The 13,025-nt window shown below is 35.8% G+C and overlaps 1 protein-coding gene across 7 annotated transcripts in view; it reads right to left on the bottom strand.

The window, feature by feature from the left end:
- The window catches only part of Phc3 (polyhomeotic homolog 3), a 73,835-nt gene that overhangs the window by 51,749 nt on the left and 9,061 nt on the right, over positions 1 to 13,025 (bottom strand). For all 7 annotated transcript variants that reach the window (XR_012448044.1, XR_012448043.1, XM_074073803.1 and 4 more), the window contains exon 4: positions 11,828 to 11,905. Coding sequence is in view for 5 of the 7 variants with exons in the window: in XM_074073803.1 (XP_073929904.1) it covers positions 11,828 to 11,905 (78 nt within the window). In the remaining 2 variants the exon portion in view is untranslated. The remainder of the gene's footprint in view (positions 1 to 11,827; positions 11,906 to 13,025) is intronic.

Genomic DNA, 13,025 nt, shown 5'->3' with positions numbered 1-13,025 from the left:
TTTTCAGAATCCTTGGAAACAATGATTTTTGTAACTCACAGAAATACTTTGCAAAAATAGACAATAAGACATTAGGAATAAACTGAGAATGATTAGGTATAATCACATAATTTTCTCTGACATAATGGATTCACTTGGTAAGAGGTTAATCTGATTTAGAGATATTTCAGAGAAAGCAGGACATTTTTAAGATTCTCTCTTTTTTTTTTTTGTTTTTTATGGTGGTACTAGGTTTGAACACAGGGTCTCAAGCTTGCTAGGCAGGAATTCTATCACTTGAGCCACTCCACCAGCCCTTACGATTCTTGATCTAAAGAAAATCTTGGCTGGAAGCAAGGCTTAGCAGTATAGTGCCTGCCCAGTAATTGCAAAACCCTGAGTTTAAACCCCAGTAGGGCCAAAAAAAATCAATCTCATTAATGCAATAAGCACAAATGTATATACAAAGATATGTATCAGGATACTCAATGAAGGTTTACTTACTTTTTTTAAAAAAAGGGAAAATTAGAACTGCCAATAAGAGAAAAATAGTTTTTTCTAAAAAAAGACAGAATACAATGTAGCCAGTGAAAATCATATTTATGAAAATGATGGTCTGAAGCATACTATTTACTTCTTCCTCCCAAAACTCACTGAAATAGCAATAAGGTAACAAAAAAGTATTGAAGAAAAAAATCTAGACCCTAGGACATTTCATAAGTGAACCAAGCTCTTCAAATGTTACTTACAAAAAAAAAAAAAAAAAAAAGGCAAGGAGACTATGCTATATTAAAAGAAAAAGGGGAAAAAAATAGACCCAAGATCCAAATCAGTATGTGGTCTTTAATTAAATCCTAAATGGAGAGATAAATTATAAAAAGTTTTTGGGAAACTAGTTAAGGGAATTTGAACATAGACCACACACTAGATATTGTGGATAATGGTGTCATTATATAGGAGAATCTTAGGATTTCAGGGTTGTGATATCTACAACTTATTTTCAAATAGTCAGGAAAACAGTAATATAGTAAGGAAGATGAAGCAAATATGGCAAACAATTAGTATATTAGGATTCACTACTTACTCTTTCCATTTTTCTATGGGTTTAGATGTTTTCAAAAAAAAAAAACTGGAAGAGCTGGAGTGCCAGTGATTAACGCATATAATCCTAGCTACTTGGGAGGCTGAGATCAAAAGGATGGAGGTTCGAGGCCAGCCTGAGCAGCAAGTTCATGAGACTCCCCCCAGCTCCAAAATAACCAAAGTAAAATGGATTGGAGGTGTGGCTCAAGCGTAACATACCTGCTTTCCAAGCGTGAGGCCCAAGTTCAAACTTCAGTTTCCCTCCCCCCGCAAAAAAAAAAAAAAAACAAAACCTAAAAGACAAAAAACCAACATGAAACAAAAAGCCTACTTCATAAAACAAAAATAAAGAGGAAGAAACCACCTGTATCAAGATAATTTTATCACATTTCTATAAGACCTAAAGAAAACTGATCGAGAAAACAAGAGAAGGAAGCTATAACCCAGAATATATGAAAGAAAAGATTAGGATGGATTTAGACCCAGAGTGTACAGGCATGAAGGGCTCAGGTAAGAAGGCTGAAAATAGGATTATCTAAACATCTATCCACAAAACAGACTCACCAGTCAAATTCTCACATTACTACAACAAGCATCTAGACCTTCCAGAAAGGACTTTTCTCTGAATAATCTTAAAGAATTGCAAAGGAAAAGTTCAGTTTCACATGAAGAAAGGCTCACCATCCCTAGCCATAAAGGAAATGCAAATCAAAACCACATTAAGATTTCATGTCATTCCTGTTAGAATAGCTATCATCCAGAACATTAACAACAACAAATGTTGGCAGGATGTGGGGAAAAAGGAGCCCTCAAATATTGCTGGTGGGAATGTAAATTAGTGCAGCCATTGTGGAAAACATTATGGAGGCTCCTAAAAAACTAAATATAGAACTTCCACATGATCCAGCAATTCCACTCCTAAGAATATACCCAAAGGAATGGAAGTCAGGTTACAACAAAGACACCTTCCTACACACCCACGTTTATTGCAGTGCTATTCACAATAACTAAGCTATGGAAACAGCCAAGATGCTCCACTAGTAATGAATGATTAAGAAAATGTGGTATTTATATACAATGGAATTTTATTCAATCACAAAGAAGAATGAAATTTTGTCATTTGCAGGTAAATGAATGGAACTGGAGAACATTATCTTAAGTGAGGTTGGCCAGATTCATAAAGCCAAAAGCCGTTTTCTCTCATATGCAGAATATAGACCTAATACAAATACAGCAATATTATGAAAAACAGGTCACGCTAAGGAGAGTCACATACAAGAAGGGGAGGGTAAAAGGAGGAAATTAGGAAGGTGAATATGGTTGATGCACTCTCTACACAGAAACAAATATAGAATTTTTAAACTGATTAAAATCACCATAAGAAAGAGACTAAGGTAGAAAGAAGAAAAACATAGGAGATGAACCAAATTGGGCTATAAGAGATACATACATGGAAGTGCCAGCAAGTTCCATAAATGGAACAAGCAAAAATGTCACTTTATTTTCTTTTACAAAATCAGAGAACAGGAAGGTGGAACAAGGTCCTGTCTGGAAGGCTGGTACCAGTGGGAAGAGGGAAGAGAGGGAGAAAAGGTATAGAAGGGTGCATATGATACAAACACTGTGTACACGTGTGTAAATGGAAAACTGAGACCTGTTGAAACTATTCCAGGAATAGGGGGGAAAGGGAGATAAAGGAGAATGATGGAGGGGGTGAATTCAAGTATGATATATTTGATATACTGTTAAGAACTTTTGTAAATGTTACAACGTAGCCCTACCCCACACAATAAACAACAAAAACGGGGGAGGAAAAAAAAGAAAAGAAAAACTGGGTTTCTACAGTAAGTACTGGTATGATGAAGTAAGACCCTCCTTATTCTGTTACTGCCACTCCACAACCTTACGGCATCTCCCTACCTGCACACCTTCAACTCCAATCAAAGATACAGCAGCAGTCATCATCACTGCTATCCCCACATACAAACACAGATGTTCCTAACAGCCTTTCACAGCAGCAGAGGAAACTCACCTTAAGCTATATAATTAGTCCTCTTAAATATAAGCAGAAAACTAAGAATTTCAAGAGGAAATGGCTTTCTCTTACAAGAGAAAAACTAGTATCACAAAAAAAGTAAGATAGTTACCAGGAAAACAAAATTATTCAGGAAACAGAGAAAAACTTGTTTTAATATCTGATAAATGCAGCTAGGGGTAGAGTGCTTGCCTAGCAAGTGCAGGGCTTCAGGTTCTCAAACAAAAAACAAAATGAAAATCTGATATGTCATAAGAGATTGAAACTATTTCATCCATTACAGAAAAATAGGATACTATGAAGAAAGAAAAATGAGAAAACAAGAAAATACTCCTAGAAATTGGAATTAGAAGGCAAAAAGTTAGCAAGAACCCATCTCAACAATAGCTGACATCCCCAGCTACATGGAAGGCTAGGATCAGAAAGATCATACTTCCAGGCTAGCCCATGCAAAAAAGTTGACAAGACCCCACGTAAATGGAGAAAAGTTAGGCATGGTGGCGCATGCCTATCATCTCAACAGCTGCAGCTTAAAAAAGAGGATCACAGTTCAGACCAGCTTGGCAACAAGTAATACCCTAAACAACCACAACAAAAAAGGGCTGGAGTTGTAGCTCAAGAAGTACAGCACCTTCCTAAGAAGCACAAAGCCCTAAGTACAAACCCCAGCACTGCAAAAATAAAAAGTTGGTGGGGGGGGTGGCACATAGACAGTAAGAAGTAAGTAATTTTTTAAAAAAATACTGTTGTGCTAGGGGTATATTGTGAGATTTACCAAAGTTCTTACAATATATCATAGTTGAACTCACACACCGCCTCTCCCATCATTCTCCTTTATTCCCCTCTCTCCTGGAATAGTTTCAAGAGATCTCATTTTTCCATTTTCATACATGAGTACATAGTATTTCCACCACATTCACCTCCTACATCTTTTCCCTCATCCTCTCCTCTCCCACTGGTGCCAACCCCCAGACAGGACCTGTTTTAACTTCCTGTTCTCCATTTTTGAAAAAAAGACATTTGTTTGTATAAGATAACTGTACAATGAGTTTCACTGTGACATTCCATGTATATATGTATTATAACCTGAACTGGTTCAGCACCTCTATTTTTCTCCTTTCTACCTTAGTCCCCTTCTTATGGTGAGTTCAATAGATTTAAAAATTCTTTTTGTTTGTTTTGTTTTGTTTTGGGCAGCACTGGGATTTCAACTCGGGGCCTCAAGCTAACAGGTTTAAAAATTCTGTATTCTTACACAGAGAGTTCATCAACCATATTCACCTTCTTAACTTCCTTCTTTTACCCTCCCTCCTGTTAGTGACATCCATAGTGTGATTTGTTTTTTATAAAACTGCCTATAGTTGTATTGGGCCTATATTCCACATATGAGAGAAAACATGTGGCCTTTGGCTTTCTGAACCTGGCTAACTTCACTTAAGATGTTCTCCGGTTCTGTCCATTTACATGCAAACAACAAAATTTCATTCTTTTTTATAGCTGAATAAAATTCCATTGTATATAAATACATTTATATACACATTTATACCACATTTACATATACATTTATATTAGTAGTGGGGCATTAGGCTGTTTTCATAGCTTAGTTATTGTGAATAATGTTGCAGTAAACATGGTGTGCAAGTGTCTTTATTGTAACCCGACTTAGAAGGAAGTAAATTTTTATAATTTCACATATATGGACATTAAACACCTACCTAGTTCTTACCCTGAGAGGGTCCAATGACTTCCAGACCTGTCCTCACAAAACTTAAAAAAAAAACCAAAAAAAAAAAAAAAAACTAAAGACAATAGGCAAATCTAAAAGATTCCAGAGAAAAAGAACTAAAGGAAAGACAATGAAATGTATTAATAACAGCCTTTCTTCAGCAATAACTAAAATTTTAGTCAGACATCAGTGGCTCATGCCTGCAATCCTAGCTACTTGGGAGGCTGAGATCAGGGAAATAGAGGTTTGGGGCCAGTGCTGGCAAATAGTTATAGAGACCCCATCTCCAAAATAACCATAACAAGGACTAGAGCTATGGCTCAAGTGGCACAGTGCTTGCCTGGCAAGTGTGAAACTTTGAGTTTAAACTCTAGTACAGCCAAAAAAAAAAAAAAAGAAATAGATCAAAATAACCAGAGCAAAATGAACTGGAGGTGTGGTTCAAGCAGTCAGATCACCTGCTTTGCAAGTGTGAAGCCCTGACTTCAAACCGCAGAACCACCACCATCAAAAAAAAAAAAAAGGGATAGTGTGAGTCTCTACTAATTATGCATATTTAGGCGTTTAACTTTTTATGAAAAAAGGTTTCAACCATATACAAAAGTAGATCAATGAATGTAATCAGTCCCAGGTACTCACCTCTCTGCTTCAACAATTACCAGCTCATAGCCAATGTTTCATTTATACTGAGCACCTGCTTTATGATGCCCCGAATCCAAACTTCAGTCCCTTAAAATTAATTTATTTATTCAAATAATTAAAATTTTGACTTTTTTGGTTGTTTGGCGGGGGGGTTGGTTTTTTGAGGTTTGAAATCAAACCTAGGGCCTTACACATGGCAGGCAAGCACTCTACCAACTGAGCTACACTCCCCCAGCCCCAATAACTAAAATTCTGAAAGCAAATGATTCTTATTTTCAGTAAGCCTAGAAAAATTACTTTCAGTATAGAATTCATATAAAAATAGTTTGTTTTTTTTTTTTAAAAAAAGAAGTACAGGGAGAGAATTTTCAGGCCCACAAAGAGTTCAGAGTTTATTTTCTATGTACTCTTTAAAAGTAAGTTACTAGAAGATACTCTACCAAAACAAAATTCTTATATGTCTTTTTTTTTTTTGTCTGGACTGGGTTGTTTCATACTGGCAAAACAGGTGCTCTACCACTCAGTTATACTTCCAGTCCATTTCTCTCTGGTTATTTTGGAGATGGGGTCCTGGGAACTATTTGCCTGGTCTTGCCTCAAACCATGATTCTAGATCTCAACCTCCAAAGTAGCTAGGATTACTGGCGTGAGCCACCAGGCCTGGTTAATAATATCTTTAGACTATTTGTCTATATCCTCAGTGTGCTCTAAAACCTGTTTCACTTTGAATCCTTAGTACCTAACGCTGTGCCTGAAACTATGTAGGCATTCAAAAGTACTGAAACAGATTTTCCTCATGAGCATGGAAGACTGACAGCATTCCACATAGTAATGAATCACTGACACTGGACTCTGCTGTTTCAGGATTATGAGCCCATGAGTCCTCTTTTCTATAAATTCTACCTATTTTCTAAAAAGTAGAAGTCCACAGGAGACTAACTACTTCTACAATCCCCCCACTCTCTTTTCTGATTACTCCTATGTTGTTTATCATTTGTTTATATGATACTACATGATGAAGTTATATACTTACTATGTGATGTGGCTAGGCATAGTACTGGCAAATGAATATTACTGTCCCTGAGGAAAGGATCTTTAACTCATGTGTGCCTTTCAGGACAACTAGCACAGTGTTAGACAACAGACATACCTGCTAATTGGCTGCCTTCCCATAACTGGCAACCAAGACTCTCATCACTAGGCAGGAAAAGACCCTCTTCTACAACCCAATTTCAGGCCATGAGAATATATCTTAAAATGATGCTGAGTTGCAGATAATGCACTTACAGTAATCAAAAGCTTACATTAAAATTATGTGTTACATATTCTAAATTATGTTTATAACTCCTACCATTCACCTTTCAATAAGTATTAACTAACATGCCTACTATGAGACAAGCACATGTATTTTATAATGCATATAACTATTTAAGAAATTCTGATCAAATCTTAAATTATCATCTAGAACATTGGTTCTCAAATTTTTTAAAAATAAAACCTTTCTTCAAAGACAACCTTAGTCAGAGCCAGGCGCCAGTGGCTCACACCTGTAATCCTAGCTACTCAGGAGGCAGAGATCAGGAGGATTGTAGTTCAAAGCCCCCCCAGGCAAAGAGTTTGGCAAGACCCTATCTCAAAGAACCCTTCATAAAAATATGGCTGGTGGAGTGTCTTGAGGTGAAGGCCCTGAGTTCAAGCCCCAGAACTGCAAAGACAATCTTATTCAGAACTCAAGATGCAAATAAACCACAGAACTGCTGTCTGGTTAAAACTTTAAGACAAGACCTAAAGCCCAATTTGTCTTAGTCTACCATAACAAAATACGATGCACAAGTTCCTGGATTCAATCTCAAGCACCACACACACACAAAAAAAAGAAGTTTATTTCTCACAGTTGTGGAAACTGGAAAATCCAAATCAAGGTGCCAACCAAGTAAGTTTCCAGTAAGGGATCTCTTCCTACTTAGTGGCCTGCCACTTTCTCACTATATCCTCCAGGGTGGAAAGATCACTGGTAACACTTCCTCTTTTATAGAGAAACCAGTTCTATCAGATCAGAGCTCCACCCTTACGACCTCATTTAACTTTAAATCACCTTTTTTAAGGCCCTATTTCCAATCCAGTAACATGGGATAGGGTTTCAATAAACGAATTTTGGGGAGACACAATTCAGTCCATAGCACCATTTATTGAATCGCCTCCTTGATCCAGATCTGGGGATATCTGGATGCAAAATCTTAAGTCTAATCATACAACTTAACTGTACAAAAAAACTGGAGGGCAGGGACATTAAATGACTGGCCTCAAGTCACCCACTAGTCAGTTGCAGACTTTTAACATTTGAACTCAGGTCCCTCGTCTTATTCATTCCGCCAAACTTTCTCTTATGATACAACACAAACAGTAGTGAAGTCATCAAGTACTTTAATTTTCGAAGAGCTGCACGAGAATCAGTAATTACTAGACCTTTCATGTGCACTCCAAGGTCACATATGCAATGCCTACTCAACACCTTTAAGTGTGTGTCTGAAACATATTACAAACTTAACATATCTAAAACCTAACTCCTGATTTTCTTCTCTTATACCTACTTGATTACTCCATCCTTCCAGATGCTCAGCCCTACTCCTCACCTTTCCTCATTTTTTTTTACTAAACCCACCAGCATATCTGACTAGCTCTACTTTCAAATTATATGTAAACTGCTACAATAAAATGTTCAGAAAAAAATATTCAGAATGTGCCTCATTATCTTTCATCACCTCTATTATTACCATCATGACCCAAGATGACAATTATCTGCCACTTGGACTATAACAAGAACCATTTAACTGACCTCCATGCTTCCATTTTTGCCTCCAAGAGCCTGCATTCAACATTACAGTAAAGCTAAATCTGGTGTAAGGTCCTATGACTTCCCCCACTGAAACAGCTCTTCAATAGCTTCCCAACTCATGCTGAGTAAAGCCCAAAGGTTTGATGGTCTTCTCAAGACTAGGATTATAATTACATCTCTGATGTCACAAGAGCTATAATATTACACTGTATGAATTCACTATCACTAATAAACTGATCCATCATTAATGGACATTTACACTGTCCATAATTTTTCAATATCATACACCATACATACACACATAATTATCTATGTGGATTTTTTTGCAGTGCTGGGAATCTAACCCAGAGCCTCACCCGTGCTAAGCACAGCTCTACCACTAAGCTACAACCCCAGCCCTAATGTCATTTTTAATGACATCACTAATTTTAAGACTGCTATATGAAAGGGCATTCATTTTATATTTTCATACATACTGCCAAATAACTCTCCAGAAAAGATGTACCAACTTACATTCCCATGAACAGTGTATGAGTATACCTACGTTTTCACATTCTTGCCTGCAATGAGTACTGTCTAAATGTTTTTCCTTGTTTTCTAATTTGACAGGTGAAAATAGTATGTCATTGCTATTTTTACATATATTTCTTTAATATTAATATGGTAAAGATGTTTTTATCAGCCAAAACAGTCTTTTTTTTTTTTTAAATGCTAGGAATTAAAAGCAGGGCCTCAAGCATACTAGGCAAGTGTTCTAAAACTGAGCTAAATCACCAACCCAGTCTTTCTTTTAAAACCCCCTTATTAAGATCTTTTGTGAAAGCTCATTGCTTATCTTACTAATATAAAAGATTTTTTTTTTTGTATTTTACAAATAGAAGCCATTTGACATAGATGGTGCCAATATATTTTCTTCCATTTTGTTGTTTTTAACTTTTCTTCTGTTTTAGGGAGCAGCAGTACTTTTAATTTCATTTTAGCTGTGTTCAATTGAATTGCTGAAGACACCACCTCAAGGCTCAATCCCAAGTAGTTTTACAGCCAAACAGACATAAAATCACCACCATCAAAGCTAATAAAACTCCTTTTCCAATCAGGGAAAAGAATGTTGGTACCTGCTAGGTAACTATACTTTCAATTAATGATAGTCTATTCCTCAAACCACATCCTCCAGGTTGTATGACTCAATTTTTATATTATATTCATTTCTCCACTGAGATCCCATTCCTACTCTATGCCCCCGTCTTAGCTGATTACTTGATGGCCTATTTTGAAGCTCTTTTTTTCTCCTGGAGGGTGAGCCCCTCCCCATGATTTCACTATTACCAGGAAACCCCCCCTGAAGATAACCAAACTTCTGAAATCTACTAGACTGTCACCTAATGGATCAGTATTATCACTATCTAGAAATGTCTGTTACCATGATCTGTCTTGGATATTGACTTAAATTTACCAAGCTATGCTGGCCATTATAATATACTGCTAGTCAACTCACTTGAAGAATAGCTACATGGAATAGTAAGCAAACAAAAATGGTGTGCTGTTTCTTTTGTTACTGGGATATATTCTCCCTTAATACTTCTTTTTCCCAACCAGTCATTCACAAGTTCTGGCATACTTCATGGTACGAAGCAGTCTGGTTTATGACAAGTAGCATAATAATATCATAAAACAAATAAGCATACTCAATGAAAGTGCAATTTTTTGTTAACGTCACACACACAAAAATCATAATGAGGAAACAGTCTAGAAGGATACCCTTTAATTACATGAAAAAAAGCATTCAAAATATGTATCTATAGATCTGGTATTTCACAGAATATAGAATTTTGTCTAACTAGCCCACAAATATTTACCTTTTTTTTTTTTCTTGCGATACTGGGGTTTGAACTCAGGACACAGCCCTTTTTTGTGATGGGTTTTTTTGAGATAGGGTCTCCTGGAAATATTTGCCCAAACCGGGCAAATATTTGAACCTCAATCCTCCTAATCTCTGCCTCCTGAGTAGCTATGATTGCCTGTGCAGGTGTGAGCCACCAGAACCCACCTCTACCACTACTCCATTTCTTAACTACAACTGTATTAAGTAAAGACAGCAACATCAATAATAGTATCTATGTTTAGAGCTAGATTGCACTGCTTAATTTTTTTTCTTCAGTCTAACATCTTCTAACCTTTAACTAATTTTGTTCGTACTCCAAGATACTTTCATGCTAAAAAATAAATTTTTAAATGTAAATATTAGACCAATAGCAAGGAAAATAACTATATGCTGACCATAGCACATACTTAGTGAAATCATACCCTTAACTAAAGAAATACTGCCCAAGTTCATCTTCAGTTCCTTAAAATCTACAAACTACATTCCATTGGAGCCAATTTTACAAAGTACCAAAGTAATACCATCCTGGACCAGTAAAGGATATCTAAAAAGGACATTATCAGGATAAATCAATTGCTTTCAACCAGAAGCAGTTCTGCCTCCCAAGAGACATTTTTGGTTGTCATACTGGGAAAAGGAAGAAGGCCACAGCCCATTGTTGATACCTAGCCCCCCCACACACACACACAACAAACTATCTGGCCCATAATGTCTTCAGTTACAAAGGTGAGAAACCTAAGACAATGGATGAAATTTGAATCTAAACTGCACTGTAACAGTTAAATTTCCAGAATCTAAAAATTTCCCTGTGGTTTCCAAGCAGAATGACTTTGTTCTTAGAAAATACATACCAAAGTATTTAGGAGCATGACTCACAAATGGTTCAGAAGAAAACATGCAAAGAGAAAGAATGAAAGACAAAATAATACAGCCAAATGATAGTAACAGGTGAATTGAAGACAGTATATAAAAATTTTTATTATTATTATAATTTAAAATCATATCAAAATACAAAGTTAAACACATATTAACATGCCTATAATTTGTTTTATCTAAGAAACTTTGCACAATTTCCCTACATATACAATATAGCAAAACAGCTTTCATTTACACTTTCTCAAAGTAAGTTACTCTACCTTGAATGGATATTTGCAAATTTGATTCAAATTACTCAAGTAAGGTAAAAAGCATAATTTTTAATTTGTTTGTGGTGCTGGGGATCAAACCCAGGGCCTCTCACCTGCTAAAAAGCCCAACTTCCAAAATGTGAACAGCACAAAGCTAGAAATGTTTAGATGTCGATCAAAGTCATACTTTATTATATCACAGTATATACATGGCCAATATCCCCACATTGTTTAATTCAACCTTTCAAGATTTACGGAAAACAATTTGGAATCACATGAGATCTGAACATAAAAAAGATGTATAAGAAATAATACAAAAGGTTTTTTAAGACTCAGATTTTTATAAGTTTAACACTAGTTTCAAATTCTCAAACCTTATCATTCCTATTTTTTAAGCACTCATTACTGAAACAGCATGCAACATATCTACAATAACAGCTTCATGAAAAACTACAGTTTATTTTAGGAAAACAACAATTAAAATTTTTTAACCCAAGAAAAAATTTAGGGTACTTACAGATGTCTGGGACATACTTGACTGCTGTGTGACACTTCCTGTAGGGGATGTAGATGGTCTTCCACTGGATAAACTTGCCTAAAATGATATGACCACTATAATATGTCTCTAAAAACAATGAGGTTAAAAACTTTCTGGTATCAGGATAATGTAAAACCACAACAAAGCTAAAAGACATAGAAACAAATTTTCTAGTCAATATGACTTATCCCTGGCCATCAGATTCTTCAAAACAGAAAGAAAAAACTGACTGGTAAAAACAGGACCCAACAGTTAATCTAATTTTATTAGCTGTACTTACTGTCAGTTTAAGTCTATGGGTCTCTGTCATCTTTGGAGTAGAATCACAACTCCAACATTATGAAAAAGAAATGTGCTACATCAAGAGCCAGTGGGTTTGTGTGCTAACTTGTATTATAAACATAATGCTGTTTAAAATTTTACTATTGAAAAGAAGCCACAGCTGGTATATGTTGATAACAGAAATAAACCTTCTTTAGGTTCAGTCAACTGAGATAACTCCTCTGGTGAGGAGAGTTAAGATTATATCTCATAGACAGTGCAACATTAATGAAAATCTTTTCTAAAACATAAACATTTAATCATAAAATTATTGTTATTTGCAGGAATAATATAACTGAATTTTAGAAAAGTGCATATAGGTATTTTTATACGGAAAATTTCTGGAGGGATATATGTTAAACTGTTTTAACGGCCATCTGTAAAGAATAGGAACCAGTGGTAGATGCAGAAAGGAACATCTCTACTTCACTTGCCTCTTACTATTTTATACTGCTTGATTTTTGTTTGGTTTATTTTATTTTTTGGTGGTACTGGGGCTTGAACTCAGGGCCTCACCCATACTAGGCAGGCACTCTACCACTTGAGCCACTCCACCAACACAAGCTGCTTGATGTTTTTTAATGACTATAAATTACCTACAAAAAAAAAAACAACAAAAAACCTACTTTTGGTTCAAAAGAAATGTAATTCATATAACTTTAAGTATTCACTGTTGCATGGAAAATTTTAACATAGTATTTCTCCAATTTGCATAAAAAGTAGCGAGATAAAAGCTAGCAACAGAACAGAGTACCATATAAAATGTGTCCGTTTTTCCCCCAATTAACTTCTACTTGTTAGCCTACTGACATATTTCCTTCAGGAAAAATAAATCACAAGACATTTGAGAACTCTG

Source organism: Castor canadensis, chromosome 5 (genome assembly GCF_047511655.1).
Source record: "Castor canadensis chromosome 5, mCasCan1.hap1v2, whole genome shotgun sequence".
In the NCBI taxonomy this organism is placed as follows: domain Eukaryota; kingdom Metazoa; phylum Chordata; class Mammalia; order Rodentia; family Castoridae; genus Castor; species Castor canadensis.
The sequence above is the reverse complement of the archived record's forward strand: the minus strand, read 5'-3'. Positions and strand labels throughout refer to the sequence as shown.